Genomic DNA, 23,033 nt, shown 5'->3' with positions numbered 1-23,033 from the left:
TAAGCAAGAGAGGCCTCCAGGTTACAGGGCTGGAAGAGGCCCCTGGGCAGATGGGGAAAGCGCCCAGCTGCAGCCCTCCAATCGTCCCCAAGGGAAGAGACTCCTGCAGAGCGCAGCAGGGCCGGGGGAGGTGCTGTGCCCTAGGGGGCCACCCCATCAGCTGACACGGCTATTGCCCGAACAGTCCCGCCCTGCGCCCCCCAGTACCTCTGTTGGGGCAGAACCCGTATTTCTTGTCCTGGTCGAAGCTGGCGGTGGTGGCGCACCAGCGGTAGCCGTCAGAGCGCCCTTCTGTGGTGCAGGCATCATAGGACTTCCCCTCGAAGATGAAGGGGAAGACGCACTTGGCACCGTCGCTGTTGCCGTCGTAGGTGTAGAGAACTATCCGAGAGATACAGAGAGCGCTGGAACGTCTCCGCCAGGCAGGGGCCTCTGGACTCACAGCAACCCCTCCACCCCAGTGCCAGGGAACCTGCCTCCCGATATCCTCCCTGCCCGGGGCCCCGCCCCAGGGCTGCCCCAATGCGCTGGTACTCACGCTCGCTGGGGCAGAAGCCGTAAACCTTGTCCGTGTCATAGTTGGCGGTGGTGGCGCACCAGGGCAGCCCGTCGGAGCGCCCCTCGGAGGTGCAGGTGGAGTAGGACTGTCCCTCGAAGGTGAAGGGGAAGTGGCAGGCGGCCCCGTTGGCATTCCCGTAGCTGGTTTTCACCACTGGTGGGGAGAGAAGAGGGGTGTGGTTCAGGGGCTGCGGCTAGTGCCAGTGGGAGGGTGGGTTCCCCAGCCAGGCAGCGACCCTGGAGTCTGGCCTCACCTATCCCTGTTCCCAGCGTCCAGAACTCGTCGTCATCGAAGTGGGCATCTCCCTGAACCCCTTTGCCAGGGGGGAAAGCGTGGGCCAGAAGTCCGTCCTTCCCGTCAAATGGATACCCGTCACCGTGCTCTGGAGACAGAACCCCACAGTCAGCCACCCGCCTGGCTCCTGAAAGCCCCGTCTGCCCAGAGAGAGCAGGGCGGAGATGGCCAGACCCCCCTACAGACGTGCCAGCCCACGCACCCAGCAAACACCATGCTGCCAGGGGCTGCCGGGAGGTGTAAATGAACAAGTATAACCCAGGAAACCTCCCCCCATGCCTGCCCTTTGGCCCCCTCACGAGCCCTGCCGCAGGCACCCCACACCCCACCCACCCGCCCTTAGAGAGGGGCTCACCCTGGGCGCCAAACTGGATCATGATATCGGCCTCGCCGCTCTGCAGCCGGGTGAAGGTGAGCGGGGTCACGTCACTCCACACCTTGAAGGCCCGTGCGAAGGCATCGTCTATCACAGAGGCGTCCAGGTCTGGGGAGTAGTTTATTACCCTGCCGGGGTGGGGGTGGGGAGGGAGGAAGCCGCACAGGGTCAGACCCGCAGGGCTCTGGTGCCCCAGAGTAACCCCCCAGCCGCAACTAACCACGCAGGGAGGGGACACCTGAGACACACAGGGGACCTGCTGCAATCACGGGACTCAGTCCAAGGCCTCAGGTGCTCCAGCCCGATACGGTGGCCAGCAGAGCCCAGTAGTGCCATGGCACAGAGCCGCGCCCGCCCCCCCCCCCGCCCCCCCGCTCCGGCCTGGGCCTCCCTAGGCCAGGGGACTGCCGGGGACCTCAGCCCAAGCAGGCTGGAGGACATTACGGCTTAGTCAGCGCTGCAGCTGTAGAATCAGCCTGCCTGGCCTGGGGCCAGGGCTCTCCCTGCCTGCCCCCAGGTGCAGTCCCTGTCTGTGGGGCATCGCCGGTATTTGGAAGTCCAGGAGAGGCCTGGGAGGTAGGGGGGGGGCTCACCGGTAAGTGAGGTCATTGTGATCCCACTTGAGGTCTCCTTCGAAGGTGAGGAAGCTGCCCACGTCGGGGACGCCGCAGCGAGGTGCTCGCATGGCCTCCATCGTGCTGGCGTCCAGCTCCCCCGTCTCCTGCAGCCCCAGCTTCTTCTGCATCCTCCGGAGTGCCTTGCCCATGGACAGCTGCCTGCTGCGGGTCTGCCCCTCGGACGCCATGTAGCCGAAGCGCAGCAGGTAGCTCTAGGAAAGGAGAGATGGTCAGAGGGGCGGGCAGCGCCGGGCAGGACTGGCAGTGCCTGCTGCCACGACAGGACCAGCTGGGCTACCCAGAGGGGAAGTGACCCATCCCTGAGCCCTCCCCATTCCCAAGGAGACTCCCAGCTTTCCCCGGCCCTGCATCCAGGACACCCCCCTCCTTTCACGAGAGCGGTGCAGCCCTCCAGCCTGCTCGCCTCCATCCCTCCTTTGCCATGGATGGGGAGACAGCCAAGGCCCTGAGAGTGGTCACTGGGCTCATCTTGGCAGGGGACCCACGAGCCCACTGTCCTAACAGCCGACCCGCTGCACGGGCACCGGGCACCTCAGGGATGCCCTGCTGGGGGTCCCAGCCCTTACTCACTTCTGCAAGCTGCAGATCTGTCCGATTGCTGACCAGCTCCCCCGGGAAAGTGATCACAGCCTGGGGCTTGGAGTGGAGTGGTGCAGCCCAGCAGGTCAGGGCCAGGAGCCCCATGGCGAGCGGGGCCAGGAGAGTGAGCCCCATGGCGAGGCAGTGGGCTGAGGTTGCTGGGCTGTCTGTCTGTCTGTCTCTGGGTACCCGGCTGCCCTGCGGCTCTGTGCCGAGCAGAGCTGACAGCGAATATTTATGCTGTGGAGGGGGGTGAGTCACTCAGCCCCTCTCCCAGCCGAGGTGACTCAGGCCCTTGGGGCTTTGCTCAGCTCTTTAACTATTTCAACACCTTGTTTACCAAAACACGGCCCGCAGGAAGCAGGACATCCTGTGAGGCAAGAGCAGTGGGGGGGGGGGGCCTCCTCCGTGCCAATGCGGTGCCGGGGCCGCCCAGCTGGCAAGCGGCACACCGGGGCCTCCTCCCCAGGCTTCGGCGCTGGGACGCTCCTGGCCTCTGAAAGTCATCACAAAGTTTTGCTGCCCGAACCTGGTTCCCCCAATGGGTTTGGGGCGACAGCTCCGCCCCCAGGCCCTGCATGAATTCAGGGCTGGACTGGGGCCAGGTGTCTGTTCCTTGGCCCAGCTCCGCGGGGGTAGAACGAGCAGAGAAGAGACCCACCCCTGAAGTGGGGAGACACCCAAGTTAGCGCTGCAATGGTACTGCTGTGAGTGGAACCTGCAAAGACCTCGTAGACCCACGTGCATAGTCAGATCCACCCGAAAACTGGCCTGTCAGGGCAGCACGAAGGGTGCAGCTTGTGGGGCAAGTTCGGGGTAATTTGATGCAGGGGGCTCCAGATACCGGTCCCCCAGTGACCTATTCCGTAAGAACATTTTGACTTCTAGGCCCTCAGGATGCCCGTCCAGCTCCCCATGGGTCGTCCAGCCCAGCCCCCTGCCTCGGCCGCAGCCATACCAGCTGTCTCTTGTGCCAGGAAACGGTGCCCTATGGGAGGGGTGGGGGGCACGGTCAGGTGGAGCAGCGTGCCCAGGGTGCCCAGGCATGGCCGACTATGGTGCTTTGTGGTACAGGGAAGGGAGCTGCCCACACGTGCACTGCACCAGTGCAGAGCACCAGGGCACGGCTCCCACAGTCCTTTGCCGCCGACCCCCTTGGGTCTGCTCTGCAGGAGTCTCCCCTCAAGCCCGCGCAGGGACAGGCTGGCCGGCGCCTGGGGGAAGGGGCAGAGATTACCCCTTTTCTCGCAGGTCACTTTTCCCCACATGTCGTTTCATCAGCACAGACTCAGGTAGGCTCCGGCCCCAGCGAGCGTGCCCTCCTGGCGCAGAGCCAGAGATCAGCCCAGCACGTGGCCCAGATGCTGCCTCGGCGCAAGGCTCCGTGGGCCTTTCCCACGTGTAACGACTGATCCCCCAGCCCCACTCCCTGCCCCGCCGGCTGCACAGCGCGTCACGGCCCTCCCTCCACCCTGGCCAAGGGGGCAGACGCCTCGCCCGCGGGTCGCTGTTTACACTTGGTGGGAACCGAGTGACGGAGGGGAAAGCGAGCAGGGCAAAGGAGGGAAAGGAAGGTGGTGGCCGAGAGGCAGCTCAGGCCCCACTGACCAGGACTTTGGAGCATCAGGGTGGCCAGGCTGGAGCAGCCCAGGGACTGTCCGTCTGCTGCCCTCTCACCAAGAGGGGCCAGTGGCAGCTGCCTGTGAGGCTGGTGCAAGGCCCCTGGCTGGGGAGCCCGGCCAGGGCAGCTCCCTCCTGCGCCGTGGGGAAAGGCTGGCTCGCGCCCCAGGCAGGACGGTTTGGCACTGGCTGTTCTTGGTACCTCAGGGAACCCCTCTGGGCTACTGGCCCCAGAGAGATCTTGCGGCCTCACAGGCCGCAGGCCAGTTGTGTGAGACCATCTGTCAGCTGCGATGAGGGTCCCTCGCTCCCTCCCGCCTTGAGAGTGGGGGCCCACGCCCCAGCTGCCCTGGAGCTGGCCCCGCCCTAAGCTGAAGGTGTGACGAAGTGGGACTGTTCTTAATGTTTCCTCTGAATACTGTAGGGGTGCCTCAGTTTCCCCTATGCATTTCTTAAGTCTCTAGGTGGTGGGATAAATGTGCATAAATGGCTGATACTCTGTCTCCCTGGCAACTAATGGCCGGGGCCCCTTCCCCCTGCAAGGTGATAGCTAAAGGTGTTGGAGAACAAAGGAATCAGGTGACTCCCCTGGCCTGGGAAAGGAACAAAGCCCAGAGGAGGAGGGGCTGGAGAATTTCAGTTTGGGACTGACTGGGGATGTGGAGTGAGTGCAGACATGGGTGTCTGGCTCACTCCCCGCCCCGAAATGGACCCTGTTGAGGGATCCGGTTCTCTGTACCTACAAGCTCAGTTTTAGACCGTGTTCCTGTCATCTAATAAACCTCTGTTTTACTGGCTGGCTGAGAGTCACGTCTGACTGCGAAGTGGGGGTGCAGGACCCTCTGGCTTCCCCAGGACCCCGCCTGGGTGGACTCGCTGTGGGAAGCGCACGGAGGGGCATATGCTGAATGCGCCAAGGTCAGACCCAGGAAGGTGAAGCCGTCTGAGCTTCTTGCCCTGAAGACGGTCTGCTCCCAGAGAGGAGACTTCCCCAGAGTCCTGCCTGGCTTCGTAGGGAGCCGTTCCAGAGCATCGCCCGGGGACTCCATGACAGGAGGCTCCCAGCTGGGTCACTCTCCACAAGGAAAATCTCTGCAGGCCCCATCCTCCTCCTCAGGCCTGGGTCGGGCTCGGGCGGGTGCGGCCCAGCTGCGGCCTGAGGGATTTTCCTGCCTTTCCCCCAGAGGCCCTAGGGTGAGCTGAGCTGTTCCCGCAGCCCCCCATCTCGGCTGATGGGTTTGAGCCTCACCCCGCAAGGTCCAGTCGCTTACACCTGTGCCAGGCCCTGGCCGACACAGGGCACTGCCAGGGGGCCGGGGGGTGGAGAGGAACGGGTCCAAGAGTTCATTACGCACCAGCCACACACAGGCCCCGGGAACTATCCCTCCCCCTTTAAGGGCCGGGGGGACCGTTGGCAGCAGGTGTCCGACACCTGCAAGCCAAAGAGCCCATCCTTGTGTGCAGATGAGCCAGGATCGCTGCAGGAGTCGTGGTTTTCCACGCAGCTAAGAGACATGGCAGCTCTCCCCAGCAGTGGGGCGATGGCAGAGAGCAGGCCAGTGCCAGCTGCACCTGGCAAGGAGCCCTCCTCCCCCTCCAAACACAGTCTGGGAACCCAGGGATGAGAAATGGGGCCGGTTGCTTCATCTCACACCACAGGCTGCAAGAGTGACGGGGAGGAAGTTACTAACCGAATGAAGAACACTCTTCCTCCTTGAATCACTGCTCTGCACACATGCTGAGCTCATCCCATGGGAGCCCCCCGCCCCAGGAATCCCTTCCCAGCACTAAGCGCCAGGCACCTATAGACCCCCCAGGTGCTTTGCAAAGCAATGGCGGAGACGCTCCATGCCGCAGGCGCTTCTCCCAACCTGGGCACCTGCAAACTCCACAGCCCAGGGAGTAGCTGGGGGGAGGGCGGCAGGCTTGGGGGGCTGCTTCAAGGCTCCAGGGCTCCACCTGCAGCCGCAGGCCATGGGTACCTCAGCACATCACGCCAATGGCCCTGGAACAATTTCTATAGTGCGGGTGGTGAGAGCCATTGAACCAAACTGTAAACCCTGTGTGTGATGGAAACCACTTTGAGCCAGGGGGTGCACCCCCAGCACCCCTAGTTCCAGCACCTGGGCATCAGGCCCAGCGCCAGCTCCCTGGGCTCGAGGGCGGGGGCAGCAGAAGGGGGATTATTTCCCTTCTCTTGCTCGCCCTCTGTGCTGGGAATCCGCCTTCCCGGGACACAGAGCCCAGACAGCAAACGGGCTGTAAGGGGGGAGCCAAATTCCACAGTGAGACACTTCGGCCCCTGGCTGGTTCACTTGGCACTCGGCTGGGAATCCTGCACACTGCCAGCCAGGGTGGTGCCCGCCCCCAAGTCCTTACACGAGGTGCCCCGGGCCAGCAAGGATGGCAAAGCCTTTTGAGAAAAACGTTTCAAGACTTGGCCCAAACAGCCCAGGAATCTGCCCAGGGCGGTTCCATGGTTGGGCTATGCAGGCCAGACCAGATGGGCACAAGGGTCCCTCCTGGCTTTGCATCTCTGAAACCACACGGAGGCTCCTCTCCCCTGAGAACGTGCCAGTCCGGAGCGGCCGCCCATGCTCCAGCGATGTAAAACTCCCAGCGGAGCCACCTCTGGCCCCTAGAAATCCCTCGGCTAGATGGACCTTTGGTCTGACCCAGTATGGCCATTCTTATGTTCTTAGCCCTTCTCCCAGGGCCCCAGCCGGTCTCCTGTCCAGACTCACCTCCGGGGGGAATGCCATCCCCCCGCCCTCAGACCCCTGCGATTCCAGCTGGATCCGGGATTCTCCTCCCTGTCCCGCCCTGGCCTGTTGGGAACCCCGCTGGGAGCGGACAGACGCTCAGTGGCTGAACCGCTCCCGAGCGTTTCTGCAGCCTGGGGCCCGTTGTGGCATCTGAAGGACGCGTTGGGGCAGGGCACTGGCTCTTCCAAACGCATGAAGGCAGGTGCAGCCCATGCCCAGCCCCTGTGCACGTGAGCAATGCCCAGCCTACGCTCGCCTCTGGCCGGGGCAGCCTGACCCCGCTGGCATGGGCCCTGGCTCTGCAGGCCTCCCCACGCGGGGAGGGGGGTTCCCAGACAGGGCTGCGCGTTCCCCCCAGCGGGGTCTGGCTGGCCCCGTGAGAGCGGGTCAATCACTGAGAGTCGGGAGTGGACACCAAGACACAGTGCAGCTGGCACAGAGCCCGAGGCTCCCGGGATCCTCCCCGGGCCAGCCGCTCCCACTGACTCACAGCCAGGCTAACACAGCTGCTGCTGGCATCAGCACCTGGGGATTTTCGGGTGACTCCTTGGAGCCAAACAAGAAGAGGCCAGGGCAGAGCAAGGGTAGGGAAACTTCGCCCCCTCTGTCTGGAGCTAGCGAGCCTCCATGGAGGGCGCCCGGGGAATTCCAGCACAAGCCCGGGGGCGCCTCCCGTCTGGCACACACCCAGCCTGCGCCGCAGGCCCAGCAAGCGAAGCCGCGGCCTCCAGGTGTGACGAAGTGGGACTGTTCTTAATCTAGTCTTTGAATGCTGAGTGGGGAGTATTGACCTGGAAGGTTGCAGGGGAGTGTTGCTGGGACTGTCTGCATTGGGTGTGGGAGACTTTCCTTCAGGGAGGATACCTGAGCACCTAACATGAAAACCCAGGAGGGGGTTGGAGTCCAGGTGACACCTCTGCCCGGGAAACTGGACAAAGGCTGGGGAAGGAGCCCGGGGGAGGCTAAGGGAGACGGCTGGAGGGAGTTTCAGTTTGGAGCTGGCTGGGGAGCTAAATGGGGCTCTGGCCTCCCAAAGGGGCTCTGGCCTCCCAAAGGGGCTCTGGCCTCCCTGCCCCCCCCCAAGATGGACCTAACGGGGGGGGGGGGTCTTGTTGTCTGTACCTGCAAGACCTGTCTTGGACTGTGTTCCTGTCATCTAAATAAACATTCTGTGTTACTGGCTGGCTGAGAGTCATGGTGAATCGCAGGAATTGGGGGTGCAGGGCCTGGTCTCCCCCCCACACTCCGAGACACTAGGCCAGGCCAGACCCAGGTTCCAGCTCTGGTGCTGCACACCCCCAAACCAACAGAGCAGCTGTCTCTGCGCAGGGGAGTCCCAGGCCGGCCTCAGAGCCAGAGCCTGGGAAGTGGTCAAGATAAGCAGGCAAATGAGTGCCAGGGAAGGGGATCTGGCCCGGGGGAAGGGGGTGCAGGCAGGCGTTTCAGAGAGGGGGGCTGTAACTCGCCCGTCACCCACATACAGCACTGCGCCGTCCCCCAGGTACCTGCACCTCGGGGCCAGAGCTCCAGAGGGGTCTAGGGAGAAACGCGCCTGCCCAAAGGAAGGTGAGGAGAGCCGTGCAGAGGCAGTCAGGGAACAGAGGGCTGGATGCGGGGTGGGGAGAATCGCTGTTTCATCCCAAGAGCACCAGGGGCAGGAGAGAGGGAGGAGGGACCCTGCAAGCCCCTGCATGGACCTGCTCTCTCCTGGGGTTTGCAGTAGCCCAAAATCTTCCCAAGGCCCAAGTCACCAGAAAAGCAGCACAACTCCCCTTCCTGCAGTGCGTCAGCCTGGAGTCCAGCTCCCACCAGCCGAAAAGGGAAGGAGCCCAGCGTCAGCTGCCCACCAGCCTCTTACTCACAACCAGATCTTCCTGCCAGACACACATGTTGGGGAAGCCCCCTTCCACCAGCCATACAAGGGCCCCTGCTGCAGGAGGCTTCCTGCCCGCTGCTGCAGATACCCGGCTAGGGCCGATGGCTGGCTCCTGCAGAGGGTAGCATCTCAGGAACCTCCTGATCTTACACACGAATGCTGAGCGAGCACCCCCAACCTCCCCCAGAGGTGCAGAGGTGAGGGGCCTGGGGATTTCCGGCAGGCTCTGCAGAGCAGAGCGGGTCACCTGGACAGGAGCATTACAACCTCCCCAGGCACAGCTCAGGGAACACGCAGGGGAGGCTGCACGCCCGCGGCCCGGGGGAACCCACTGGGGGTCAGAGGCAGGAGGCCAGCAGTTATCTGAGCCACAGGGATATCCTTCCCCCATGGCCAATCCCAGCATGCACAGACCAGAGGCAGCCCCTCGACTCTTAACAAGGGAGAACTGGAGGGGTGGGGTGAGCTGTGTTCTGCTCTCTGAGCTACATGGGTCACATTCTCCAGCTTCTCTCCAGCACCAGTAGGGCTAGAGACTCTTTTAAAAGTGGTGTCACGGATCCACAGGGTCAGGGCTACGGCCCCAGCACTGGAACAGTCTCTAGGAGGAGCCTTTCAGTGGGCCAGACCCCTCGTCTTCCTCCAGGCGAGCCCCCCGTGAGCTCCAGCCGCAAGTCCCACAGAGACCCTGAGGGAGACGTGTACAGTCTTCGTGGACTAATGCCCCAGGCCCAGCATTGGCAGTGACACTCACACAGCGCTGTCCCACAGTCAGGTTCATTCATTAGCTGGCACATGGCCCAGGCAGGCCTGAGGGTAGCATAGAGAACTGAAGGGGAAAGCACAGTCCAGTCTGGTTAGCCCAGCGCCCAGCCAAGCTGTAGGGAGTCCTTGGTTCAAATTCCGCCTCTCTCCGTCTGTCCACCCTCCTTGGTCAAAATCCGGTGTTCCCCCTCGACTGCTTCAGAGCCCACACGTAACCCCCCGCCCTTTGTTCTCCAGCTGGGGAAATGCTGCTCGGCGTCCTGCCGAGAGGTGGGGCCATCCACGGTCCTTGGGTGCCAGCTGTCAATGACCAGGGAATTGGATCTGCCATTGTGTTCGCAAGAGCTCCATTGATATGGGACCTAAGACCCAGACAGCCGGGCGTCATTCACACCTGTGTCTTAGCCCGCCCTGAGAGCAAACCATCCCTTTCCACCCACTAGGTAACAATGCAGCACATGGGGAAACCGGGGAACACACAATATTATAAAAAATCCTCACTTTGTCACAAATGGAAACTGAGGTTTACATGTAATCACCTGACTCCAGGAGCTGGGGCTTTAAGAAAACACCCAATACCGCAAGACTTGGAGACCCTGCCTTCAGTAAGTGAAAATCCAAGCCCAGGGAAGCCAAGAGAGGGGCCACACTTGCTCTCTCCCACTAATACAGAGGAGGTAGCTGTGTCACAGATTGAGGTGTCGGGGAAGAGGGCTGGAACAACCTCATTGCGCTGGAACTGATCAGTTCCTGGGAGCAGAAAGTAGAGCCAAGAGCTCAGAGGGGGCCTAGGAATAAAGCGGCAGAGCTGCTAACCAGACCAGGCAAACTCATTACCAGCAGCTCCTGCTGCAGAGGACGGGGTAGCAAAGGTCGTGCTCGGAAAGGTGGGAATTGCAGGGAAAGTGGGACGGGGAAGGCTGTCAGGCAGCTGGAGAAGGGAGGGGATGAGAGCAAGGGGCCAGGGGCAGAGTCCTTCATGATCTCAGACCTCCATGGATGGGTACAGAGAAAGGGGGCGAACTGCTGCATTTCGGAGCCCTGGGGAGCCCGTGCAGGAGGGAACCGCAGCGTGAGAACAAGGGGGTGCACGGAAGGGGAACAGCACGGTGCAGAGCCTGAGCAGGGAGTCAGCATCTTGTGAGGATGACACAGCACAGAGTCCGGGACAGAGCAGCTCAGGTTGCCACACAAAAGCAAAATCTGAGGACAGGAAGCATCTGTAAAAGCAGGCAATGTGCTGACGGACGGCAGGGACGCCACTCAACACCAGCCAGGGCTGTGTGGGGCTCGGGGTGCAGCCAGGCACCCGGACCCTGGGAATGGCAGGGTATGACTGTGACAAAGTGGTAATGTTCATAATGTTTTCTCTGAATACTGTGTGTGCCTCAGTTTCCCCTATGCAGTTCTTAAGTCAAGGTGGTGGGATAAGGGGGTGTAATTGTTGCAGAGCAAAGGGCCGCTGTGCATAGGTGGCCGGCACTCTGTCTCCTGGCAACTAATGGCCGGGGCCCTTCCCCCCTGCAAGGGATAGCTAAAGGTGAACAAAGAGATCAGGTGACCTCCTGGCCCCGGGAAGAGACAAAGCTCAGAGGAGGAGGGGCTGGAGAGTGAGTCAGTTTGGGGCAGGGGCAGAGGATGCTGAATGCTCCAAGGTCAGACCCAGGAAGATGAAGCCGTGTGAGCTTCTTGCCCTGAAGACGGTCTGCTCCATGGGAGAGGAGGCTCCCAAAGTCTTGACTGGCTTTGTGGGGAGCCGTTCCAGAGCATCGCCCAGGGACTCCGTGACAGTGATGTTCTGTACCCCCACGTTCATCCTTATAAAACGATTGTGTGGTATCCAGTGGAAAGTTTGTCATGTCGGGTGTCTTCGGAAGGCTCTGAGCACTGAGCATTGTTGTTATAGTGATGTTATAGTAACTGTTGTTACAGTAATGTTATCGGTTGTAGTTTCATGTATATAGTTATGAGGCTGAAAATCTGTCCTCATGGCTTAAAACAGGCCCAGGCAAAACGCTCCAAGAACAGAAGGGCAGTTCACACCTCATCAGGGCATGGATGGGACAAACCCAGCCCAGCCTCACCGGAACAAAGGACACTGGCCTAGGCAGCAACAAAGGATCTGTTGGACTTCGAGTGAGTCACCCCCCTTCCTGTGGTCAGTTTGGGACAGCGATGAGGTAATGCTCACCTGACTCTGAAGGGGGGAGGGGCAAAGCCAAGAGGGAAGAAAGAACATGATAAAAGGGAGAGACATTTGCCATACTCTTCCTCGCTCTTCCACCTCCATCTACAGCCACCCCCACCAAGCGACTGAAGCGCTGATCAAAGGGGAGAGCCTGGCTGAAGGGCGACCAGCCAGCCTGTGGTGAGAAGCATCTACGTTTGTAACGGCATTGAAAGTGTTAAGATCAGCTTAGAATGTGTTTTGCTTTTATTTCATTTGACCAAATCTGACTTGTTATGCTTTGACTTAGAATCACTTCAAATCTATCTTTGTAGTTAATAAATCTGTTTGTTTATTCTACCTGAAGCAGTGCGTTTGGTTTGAAGCACGTCAGAGACTCCCCTTGGGATAACAAGCCTGGTACAGATCAATTTCTTTGTTAAACTGATGAACTCATATAAGCTTGCAGCGTCCAGCTGGCATAACTGGGCACTGCAAGAAGGAGGTTCCCAGGGTTGTGTCTGGGACCGGAGATAGTGGCTAGTGTCATTCGGTTGCACAATCCAAGGAACAGCTGACATGCCAGAGGCTGTGTGTAAACAGCCCAGGAGTGGGGGTTCTCACAGCAGAGCAGGGTAAGGCTGGCTCCCAGAGTCAAGGACTGGAGTGACCTAGCGGATCACCGGTCCAGATAACACCAGAGGGGAACGTCACACAGGGATGCCACCCAACGCCAGCTGGGGCTGCATGGGGCTTGGGGTGCAGCCAGGCACCCACAGACAAGGCACCTGGGAGCCCACCTTAGCCAATGCGAGCGCAAGCCAAGCACAAACCAGACAAAAGGGCAGCAACCCCCCGCCTCCCCCTACCCCCAACAGCATGGCAAGCTGCATCAGCCAACCTGCTGGGCACAGACACTGGGCCACGGGGCATGCTCTCCCCCTGCCGCTGGGTGCAGCATGTTGAACTCATGCCCACGGGGACCCAAGGGCACACTAATTTTCACGGGGGCACTGGAGCAGAGCCCCTCTGGGGGCAGCTCCTGCTGGCTCGGTCACAGAAAGGCTCGTGCTGCAGGTCCTACACCTTCAAGGAAACACGCTGGGAGCAGAGGCCGGAAGCAGGTCAGGCACCAGCACCTTGGCTCCAATGTCCTCGGTTTAGGGCTCCAACCTACCAGCCCCCGCCCTGCTTCCCAGCTCATCCAGGGCAGGCTTAGAAGGGGTTTGCTGAAGGGGTGAGGGAGATCTGCTGGGATCCTTCAGTGCTTGTTACCCCTGTGACAGGCCCCCCAGTGAGCCCCTCCCCCGCTGCCTCCATCGCACACCTCAGCACCCTCCGGTGACAAGGGGCAGGGCCCCTGCTTGCCAGTGCAGAGCACAAGCCGTGGAGCTTTCGAGCAGACAGGTGCCCACGCTCCCTCCTGTGCTGGAGCAGCAGGGCCAAGGCGTTCACGCCATGCAGCACTGGCCTGAGGGGACCGGGAACCCTTGCCTGGTGGTGAGAAGCACAAGGCCAGAGCTCTGTGCCAGGGTGCAGGGCCGGCCATGGTCAGACACCCCGGGGAGGGCACCGCCATGACCCTGGCCTGTGGTAAGTCCAGTGGATGGAGTACAGCAGGGTCAGCACAAGGTGCCCACTGCAGCCACCCAACTGCCCCACACCCTTGATGCTCCTCACGATCCCTGACCCCTAAGAGGCCACGCCCCCTCCCCCCGCTCTGGCAATGAGCCCAGGCTCTTCAGAGGGGCTTTGTCTCCACACTCCTCTGCAATAGCCTTGGGCAATTCCCCTCCCGCAGCTGTGCCTCAGTTTCCTCATCTGTGGAGTGGGCTCAGTGACGCACCCGCCCCTGCAGGTGTGAGACGCTGCCCATCAGCCTGATCTGCCCTGGGCTGCCAGCAGGAACGGCGCAGCCTGCGCCGTGGCATTTCCCAGCCCGGGCCTGCCCCTTCTCCATCCCGCCTGCTCTGGAACTAGGAGTAAACTCTCACAGCAGGTGAAAGGGGCCCTGAGCCAACCCACCCATCCCCACAGCCAGGGGCTGACTCACTTCCAGCACCACCCTCAGACAAGGAAATTCCACCAAGCTTATCAGCGACAGGGCAAGATTCAGCAACCGCTCCCCTCCCACCAACCACGCTCCCCTGCCCCATGGCCCTGCTTAGATCCTGCAGCCCTCTTCTACTGCCACGTCCACACAGGGCTGGCTGTGCCGCGAGACTCAGCACTGTTCGGCTGGGGCCAGCCCCCTGCCTGACCCTTTAGAAAGCCGAGAGGGCCCAGGTCTCCCCTCTCTGCAGCTGGTGCCAAGGGAGCGCCAAACACCCTTTTGTTTCGATAGCACTGCACCCCCCTGAGCCTGGCTAAGTGACACCCTGCAGGTGGCCATCTGCAACATGGTGTCCAGAGCGATGCTCCCAGCCCTACAGCTGCTGCAGGGTGGTCCCTCCTGGGGGGCTTTTCACATCAATTTCACACTGCAAGAGCTGGAGCAACCGCTCGGCAGAGCTAAGGGCCCCATTCCCCCTCCCCCCCAGGGACATGCCAAGCTGCCCCTCCCCTTGGGAGAGCACCTCTGAGGGCCAAGGCACTGAGCCTGGGGGCCAGGCTCTCTGTTCTCTGCTGAGTCTGCCCCAAAGGGGCCAGGCACAAGCAGTGTGAAGAGGGGTCAGTGCTGTCAACGCTTCCCCTTGGGCAACCCACACCGGAGACTCCGACTTGTTTCCCAGGGCCTGGTGGCCATTGCCAGGAGACCTAGAGGGGAGAAGGTCCCCAAACCCCCTCTTCAGCTTGTTCTTTCCTGCATCACCCCTCCCGCCCCATCTTTGGGGACGAATGCACCTCGCCCAGTCCACTCTGCCATCAGTCCAGATGGCACGATCCACACACCGCAGGAGAGGGAGGGCGAGGACAGGGTGTCACGGACCCACAGGGTTGGTGTACGGCCCCAGCTTGGGAACGGTCTCTAGGACGAACCCCGCTGATGTACCAGACCCCCTAGGGGTCTCAATCTTCTTCCAGGGTAGGCCGTGCGGCTTACTGCCTCCTTAGACGCCTCTGGGCTTGCAGCCCCCCATGAGCTCCGTCAGCGGGTCCCTGAGGGAGACTCGTACAGATGCCCCTGGCCCAGCCTTGGCAGTGACACTCACACAGTCGGGTTTATTCATTAGCTGGCACATGGCCCAGGCAGGCCTGAGGGTAGCACAGAGAACTGAAGGGTAAAGCACAGTCCAGTCTGGTTAGCCCAGCGCCCAGCCAAGCTGCAGGGACCCCTTGGTTCAAGCTCCATCTGTCTCTCCTTGGTCAGACCCAGCTGAGAGCCCTGACTCCATCCGGCAGCCAGCTCTCCCCACCTCCTCCCCAGTTCTCTGCTCTGGACCTGGAGACTGTTAGCTCCCTAGGCGAGGCGGAGAAGGCCACAGCCCTCTGGGCCTTGGTTGCTAGGTGTCAATGTCCTGGCGACTGGATTCGCCATTGTCTTCTCAGCCGCTCCACTGATATCGAGACCTCTGCCCAGACTAGGGACACTCACACCTCTGTCTCTTTGCCTGCCCTGAGGCATCAGGTCTAGACTACAAACTTACATGGGTATAACTGTCACTCAGGGATAATCCACCCCCCTGAGTCCCCTGGCATAGACAGCGCTTCTCCTGCCAACACAGCCACCGCCTCTATGGGAGGTGGATTACCTACTCCGGCGAGAGAAGCTCTTCTGTCAGCATAGTAGCATCTTCACTTAAGTGCTACCGTGGTGCAGCTGTGCCAAGCCCTGAGAGCAACTGTCCTTTCCCACCCCACCGGGTAACAATGGAGAATACAGGGGAAACTGAGGCACGAATACAACTCCAAAATATTACAAAATATTCCCACTTGGTCAAAAGGGGCAGGTGGTTTGATGCTCTCAGTCTAACCTAGGGGCCTGCGTCTCACACCGTTCCCACCTGCTAGAATATTAGCCAATAGACTTACTGCATGGCCAACAAGTCATCTCAAAGGGTACCGACAGCAGCTTCCTTCTAGACCCAGAGAGCAGCATTTCCAACAAGGAGCGTTAGCCTGACTGCTATGCAACAGATACAAAAGCCACTGGGCATATGGTGATATGGTAATGAGAGGAATTGGGGCTTCATGGAGAACAAATCTTGCCAGACAAAACTGATGTGTTGTATTTTTTAATCTAAAAGTACAAAAGCAGTGGAGGGAAATGGTAGATACAACATACATGGATTTCAACAAAACATTTGACACAATGGCTCAAATTCTCAGCTGCAAAATTAATTCAGACTGGCTTGGATACAAACAAGGCCATATGGACTAACAGTGGCTGTGAGCCCATCAGTAAACGGCCGAGGATCGAACCAGGGAGGCAGCGACTGGAAACCGCAGGGGTGTGCAGAGCCAGTCTTGCACTAATGATCAGCAAGGCGGCGTGCACACCACACTGTGCAGATTCTGGGAATGCCACCAAGGCCATTTGCAGGGGCCTAGAAATTTGAGAGCTGGGCAGAGAACTGTCACATGCCCCTTTGGGAGGGGCAGGGGAAGAGTTTGGAGCTGCACATCTCCACACCAGACATGAAGCTAACATGGTTAAAAAGTCTAGAACAGACAAGGCACCTTGCCTTAAGCACATTCAACTGGCGATTAAAATCTGCAGCAGTGCCAACATCACACCTTCAGCGGCTCTCAAACTTCTGTTCTGGCGACCCCTTTCACACAGCAGGTCTCTGAGTGCGACCCCCCCTTAAAAATTTAAAACACTTTTATATTTAACACCATTATAAACACTGGAGGCAAAGCGGGGTTTGGGGTCGAGGCTGACAGCTCGCGACCCCCCATGTAATAACCTCGTGACCCCGTTTGAGAACCCCTGCCTTAAATCCTAGTGTAGACGAGACCAGCATAGAGAGTGGATAGGGCTTGGTGCAGTGTATGCCACCTTCTGGGGAGATCCCCTCCAGATTCCTGACCAGGACTTTGGAAAGGAAAGACTCCAAGGTGGGGGGTGTTTGCTTTGGGCCCTGAGCAGGACTGCAAATCAGGCAGGTGCGGAGCAGCCCAGCTGGTGCCAGGGGAGCTGCGCTGCTCAGCAGGGCAGACGCCCAGGCAGCAGGGATGTGCGGAACGAAGAGAACAGGGAGCTCCTTGGGCACCGCACGGCGCTCGCTCCCCTGGGCCCTGCAGCACACAGCCCAGCTCTCACTCACCTTCTTGTTTTTACTTATTTTTCAGTAATCTGCTGATTTCCCCCCTTTCCTGAGCTAACCAATGCTGATGAATCAGCAACCCCACGAGGGGCTGAATCCGGTGGGCTGGAGCAGCGGCTCCGAGGTCTCAGGTCCTGGGAAGGAAGCCACAAGAACAAAGTCTAGGGAACAAAGCAGCCAGAAGAGCAGTTCTCTGTGTGGAAAGGGGCCGGGCCATGCTGCTGTTAGCACTTTTAACCCTGAGTGCAGCCTGAAAGGGCCCAGCGAGAGGGACTGACCAGCCAGTCTCCCAGGCAGGTGGCTTACAGCACAGCCCGGCACCCACAGCCATTCCCAAACCGTGCTGCAGCATGGCTGGTGTCGAAGCACAGGGGCAAGGTTACGAGTAGGCAGGCCGGTCAGAGCGCACGCACCAGGGGCCCTCGCTCACTTCCTTGGTCCCTGGGTGCTGTCTGCTCCTGCCTTCAGCCTCAGTAGTTAAGGCCCGGGAGTCACATTTTGGGGCTCCCTGAGCACCTCTTTGGATGCATCTTTCCTCCTCAAATACTTTCACGGTTACAGTCCGTAGTGCAGCTCCGTAGGTCCTGCTGGGCAGTTCTCCACCCTGAGCTCCTACTCCGTCCTCCTCAGGTGGGGAACTCCTGCAACATGCGTGCCATCCTATGCCACAGCCTCACTGGCCAGGGGAAGAGGTGGCAGTATGGCATTCCCTGTCTTTGCACCAGCCCCGTGCACACAAATCCCAGATGAGTGCAATTACATCACGTGGGCACAATCTCTCTGAAGCTGTAGGAGACGGCCCTTGGGCATGATTCACAGCAGGGGCACCGAGAAACAGTGCCCAAGATGGGGGGGCCCGGCTTGCTCACCGAGCAGTATAGGAACAATCCCTGGGAAGCAGTCCTGGCATGCCCTTCTGGGAGGTGGTCTCTGCTGCTGGGAAGGGGCGGAGTGGTGAAGCAGCTGAGTGAAGCAATGTGGTGTGAGGAAAAACCCATTTCCTGGAGCAATGGTTGTTTTGCTCAACATTTAAAAAAAAATGTGCTGATGCAACCGCCCTCTTCCCAGGTGGAATATAAATATAAGCCTTGTTTATGTAGCTGCAGGGCATTAATCCACTTCTCCTTAATCAGGGTTTTTCTGTTGTTGTTTTAAAAACGAGGAACAAACATCACTGGTTACAACACTCATAGCCTAGTGAGCAGTCCAGTGACAACTCACGGAGCTCAGAGTGTTAGAGGAACCACACTGCACTCAGCACTATTCTGAGACTGGGTCAGAGCCAGATTGCACCACGGGGACTGTGATGAACTGGGACTGTTCTTAATGTGTTCTTTGACTGCTGAGTGGTCTTTGAATGCTGAGTGGGGAGTTTGGCTGGGACAGTCTGCATTGGGGGATGGGAGACTGGCCTTGAGGGAAGATACCTGAGCATGTAACGTGAGAACCCAGGAAGGGGGTTGGAGCCAGGTGACACCTCTGCCCAGGAAACTGGACAAAGGCTGGGGGAGGAGCCGGGGGAGGCTGGGTGAGAGAGGCTGGAGGGAGTTGGAGTTTTTGAGGAGCTCTGACCCCCCCAACGGGGCTGTGGTGCCCTTGGGACCCCAAGATGGACCTAACTGAGGGGGTCCTGTTTTCTGTGCCTGCAAGGCCTGTCTTGGACTGTGTTCCTGTCGTCTAAATAAACCTTCTGCTTTACTGGCTGGCTGAGAGTCATGGTGAATCGCAGGAAACCGGGGGTGCAGGGCCTTGTGTCCCCCCACACTCCGTGACAGGTATGCTACTGGGGTAGTTTCAGCCTCTCCATTTATAAAGCCACCTCGCTTGTCAGCACAGCTGTCAGCCTCTGCTCACTGAAGCCCCAAAGGCGGGAACAGCTGGGGCACATTAGCAAAGCCGAGATTCAGAGTTGAAGGCCAGATGGGACCATCAGATTGTCTCGTCTGACCTGCTGTATCCCACAGGCCAGAGAACCTCCTTACCCCTGTACTGAACCAGTAACTTGTGCATGTCTAAAGCGTCTGCCATTGGCTCCAGTTTGGATCTGAAGACATCAAGAGATGGAGAACCCACCACTTCCCTTGGAAATTTGTCCCATGGTTAATCACCTGCATGTTAAACATGGTTCTTATTTCTCATCTGAATTTGTCAGGCTCTAACTTCCAGCCATTGGTTCTTGTTCTGCCTTTCCCCACTATGTCCTGAAGAGCTCGTTAACCCAGTCTTTGCTCTGTGAAGTACTTATAGCCACGATCAAGTTCTCCCTTGATCTTCTTGATAAGCTAAACAGATTGAAGTCTCTCACTTTAAGGCACGTTTCCCAGCTCTCAAATAATTTTGGGGGCCCAGGTCTGGAACAGCAGGGGGTATTGAAGATCAGGAGGGAGGTGCATTAGCAGAGCTGGGGAAAGGCAGGGACAGGAGGCTGAACTATGCCTGGCTTGAAAATGCCATTAGTTTACCTGCAAGCACACAACATTTTAGAAGGGGGCCAGGCCCCCATGTCCAGCCAAGCCATGGCCTTTAGGTTGGTGGAGGGTACGGGTCTCTAAACCACACCAAGGGCCAAAGGAGATGGGGAGCAAAAGGTGACTTAGAGAAGCCTATGGGGTGGACTACAGGAATAAGTCCCTCCGGCCTGTTCCACCAGCTGGGGGATACCAAAATTCGGCCTGCTCCTACCATCTCCCTTCCAGCCCTGGGACATCCCCTCCACCCGGGGAATCCCCAACTGACCCCTTAAAGCAGCTGGGCAGAGGGCCATGCAAGAGGAACTAAATTAGTTTGCATCATTTGATGTCCAGTTCCCCGCCCAGGGAGCAGTTCATGCTCCTGTTCCACCCCAACCTAATCCAGCCCCAGGGCCCCAGCTCCAAGCTGTCACCCGCCGGCCGCAGGCAGACTGAGCTGGTGTCGTGCTCCAGGCTCTAGGCACAGGCTGTGGTTTGAGGACTGTCAGGACAGAGCTGTGAGATTGTAAGCCTATTACACAGAGCATTCATTGCAAGGGGCAGTCACCTGTCAAGGGAGCCCCTCACATCCCACCCCAGAGAGGCTGCTTTCGCCACCACAGGCAGGACACACTGTTTCAGAGTAGCAGCCGTGTTAGTCTGTATCCGCAAAAAGAACAGGAGTACTTGTGGCACCTTAGAGATGCATCCGAAGAAGTGGGCTGTAGCCCACGAAAGCTTATGCTCTAATAAATTTGTTAGTCTCTAAGGTGCCACAAGTCCTCCTGTTCTTTTTGAGGACACACTGTGTTGTTATGGTGATGTCACAGGTCTGAGGGCTGCTTTCTAGAAAAGAAAGGCAGATGAGATCCCTGCTCCCCAGGGGCCTCCAGCAAGACTGAGCTCTCAGTGCCATGGGATTCACAGAGTAATGTGCAGGGCCTGATCCAATCACTCGTGCCTCATTCCAGCCCAGAAATTACTTTCAGCTCAGCTGTCCCACAGAGATCGATGGGGGCATAAACCTTTCAGTGATGTATTTAATTAGCCTGAATAAAAGCCAGATAAGAGATGCAAATGTAATTTGCTGATGGCACAGTGGAAGTTACTCTTCTGCCCTCTGGTGGGCACTTGGCATCTGCCAAGAAACAGGCCGGCTTCCCCTCCCGTCCGCACGAGTCGCAGGGCTGATTCATAGGCTTACTGCCCCAGCCAAAGAGCTCCAGGTAGCGGAGCAGCTACAGCACAAAGCCAGGGCTTACTCCCATCATGCTCTTCGGTAAACTGACTGCTGCCCCCATCAGAAGGGCAACGTTGGCCTCTCACAGGGACAGTGCAACGGGGACCAGTCTGAGTGCGCTTCCCTCCATGGAGTAGGAGCACAGAAGAGAGAAAGCCCCAAGTAGGGAGTGAAGTGAACAAGGAGCACCCCCCCACCACACACACACACACACACACACACAATGTTTTACTAGAGCCTATGGGACCACAGGAGACCCATGAATCACTCACTCAAGTAACAGTGAGAAGCTCTCTGAAGTCTTAATGCCAGTTAACAAGACCATGAGATCAACATGCTGTCAAAAGAGAAGCCAGCAGAAGAACTCAGTCCAGGTTATCCTTCTGCCTGCAGAATTCAGTACCAGCTGAATGGAAGCCAAGAAGCCAGAAGAAATAGCTAACAGTGTCATTCTCTGGTGGGTAACAGTGGACCAGACCCTCGTATAGATGAGTACCTCCTGTTCAGGAAGCCCACACGGATAGAAGACTGTGGGAAAGTTCAGGGTACATGGCTTCCAGTCCCATAACCCCCCCATGCTTAGCTGGAATAATGACACATCTGAAAGCCGGTTTCCCTCTCATCAACCTGCCCAGGCCCAAATCCCAGATTGCTTCCCCTCGAACATAGGCACAAAGGCAGGAAATCACCTGGGCCAATGATGCCATCAGCTGTGTGCACTCCAGTACCGCAGAGATGAGTGCAGCATGCTGGCCAAGACGGACCAACTGATCTCACTTAGAGGTTTCCATAGCACCCATCAGCATCATAGTTCGGATGTCGGACAAATGCAGAATGTGAACACAGGTCCTGGCCAGCAAGCAGGAAGAAACAATTCTATGTGTTAAATGTGATTATATTTGCCTCATTGGCGATTTTGTATGTTCAAAAAGAAGAACAGGAGGACTTGTGGCACCTTAGAGACTAACAAATTTATTAGAGCATAAGCTTTCGTGGACTACAGCCCACTTCTTCGGATGCATATAGAATGGATCCATTCTATATGCATCCGAAGAAGTGGGCTGTAGTCCACGAAAGCTTATGCTCTAATAAATTTGTTAGTCTCTAAGGTGCCACAAGTCCTCCTGTTCTTCTTTTTGCGGATACAGACTAACACGGCTGCTACTCTGAAACTTTTTGTATGTTCAGTTACTGACCAGGAATCTAAACAGATTCGGTTGCCTTCCCCATTCCGTTCCAACACATCCGGAACACGTGTTACCACCAGCCTAAGGCATCACCACCTAGTCCAGTGATTCTCAAACTTTTGTACTGGCGACCCCTTTCACATAGCGAGCCTCTGAGTGCCACCCCCCCTTATAAATTCAAAACACTTTTTATATATTTAACCCCATTCTAAATGCTGAAGGCAAAGTGGGATTTGGGGTGGGGGCTGACAGCTCGTGACCCCCCATGTAATAACCTCACGGCCCCCTGAGGGGTCCCGACCCCCAGTTTGAGAACGCCTGAACTAGTCCTTCAACCCTCTCCACCCACAAGAGGGCAGAGGGAGGGGAGGGAAGAAACGACTTCCTCTTTAGATCACTACACCAGAGATTCCCTCCGCCCCAAGGGATGCAGAGCTGAGCCCTGGTTACTACCCTGCGTGTTGGGAAACAGCCTGGGTCTAAACTCAATTTAAACACTGCTCCACCTCAAACAGGTCGCAGTTAGTCCCCCCCCCCCCCCCGCGCACCGGAAATGTAGTTTAAACAGGATTTAGCCTCATTCACACTGGCTAGTCAGCCCACGTTAGACACCATCTGACCCGTTCCCTGGCAGGATAATACCCCGGACGCTGCTAACCCCGGACGCGGCTAACCCCGGCGGCTGTATGGCTCACCCGACAACAGCCATGAAGCTGGGACCGGCCAACTCGTTTCACCTCAGACCGCAGCAGTCGCGAAGGGGCGAACACGTGGCCAGAAAGCAGGTTCCAGACACCTGCTTGCTCCTGTTTCCCCCACTCCAGTCACTCCTGATTCCCGCCGCTTCTTCAGGAGAGAACAAGCAGGTCTCTCCCTCGGCATTCACACACACACACACACACACACACACACACACACACACAGACACCCACGCGCGCGCACACACACAGACACTCACAGAGATAGACACACCCACGCGCGCGCGCACACACACATAGACACCCACCCACGCGCGCACACCCACACCCACCCACTCAGACACGCGCACACACCCACTCAGACACAGAGACACACCCACGCGCGCGCGCACACACACACAGACACGCGCGCGCGCACACACACACAGACACGCGCGCGCACTTACAGCCGCTGCGGATCTGACCCACTGAACACAAGCCGCCGCTGCTCCCGTGACCGACTCCTCGGGCGCTGAGCCCGGGCGGAGCCGCGACTCCGGCCTGGGGGGGGGCGGGTCCCATCCCCCCCCCGGGCAGTTCGCAGCGGGGGCATCAGGCGGCGGCGCCGGG

The 23,033-nt window shown here is 58.7% G+C and overlaps 1 protein-coding gene and 1 long non-coding RNA gene across 7 annotated transcripts in view; one reads left to right on the top strand and one right to left on the bottom strand.

Moving 5' to 3' along the window:
• MMP9 (matrix metallopeptidase 9) overlaps positions 1-22,973 on the bottom strand; it is a 28,117-nt gene extending 5,144 nt beyond the window's left edge. For 2 of the 6 annotated variants that reach the window (XR_006172691.2, XM_042842526.2), the window contains exons 1-6: positions 2,438-2,730; positions 1,823-2,058; positions 1,209-1,357; positions 813-941; positions 539-712; positions 208-381 (exon numbers count right to left, since the gene is read on the bottom strand). Coding sequence is in view for 5 of the 6 variants with exons in the window: in XM_042842526.2 (XP_042698460.2) it covers positions 208-381; positions 539-712; positions 813-941; positions 1,209-1,357; positions 1,823-2,058; positions 2,438-2,581 (1,006 nt within the window). In the remaining variant the exon portion in view is untranslated. Of the gene's footprint in view, positions 1-207; positions 382-538; positions 713-812; positions 942-1,208; positions 1,358-1,822; positions 2,059-2,437; positions 2,747-22,870 lie in introns of those variants that run through there. The other 4 variants (XM_005304833.5, XM_005304832.5, XM_065566402.1 and 1 more) reach the window with 4 other exon arrangements.
• On the top strand, positions 10,418-11,999 carry LOC135975389 (uncharacterized). The gene is made up of 2 exons (XR_010592416.1): positions 10,418-10,802; positions 11,475-11,999. It is a non-coding gene; the product is annotated as an uncharacterized LOC135975389 (long non-coding RNA).
• Positions 22,974-23,033: the final 60 nt, after the last annotated feature.

Source organism: Chrysemys picta, chromosome 13 (genome assembly GCF_011386835.1).
Source record: "Chrysemys picta bellii isolate R12L10 chromosome 13, ASM1138683v2, whole genome shotgun sequence".
Lineage (NCBI taxonomy): Eukaryota > Metazoa > Chordata > Testudines > Emydidae > Chrysemys > Chrysemys picta.
This window is presented reverse-complemented; position numbering and strand designations above follow the sequence as displayed.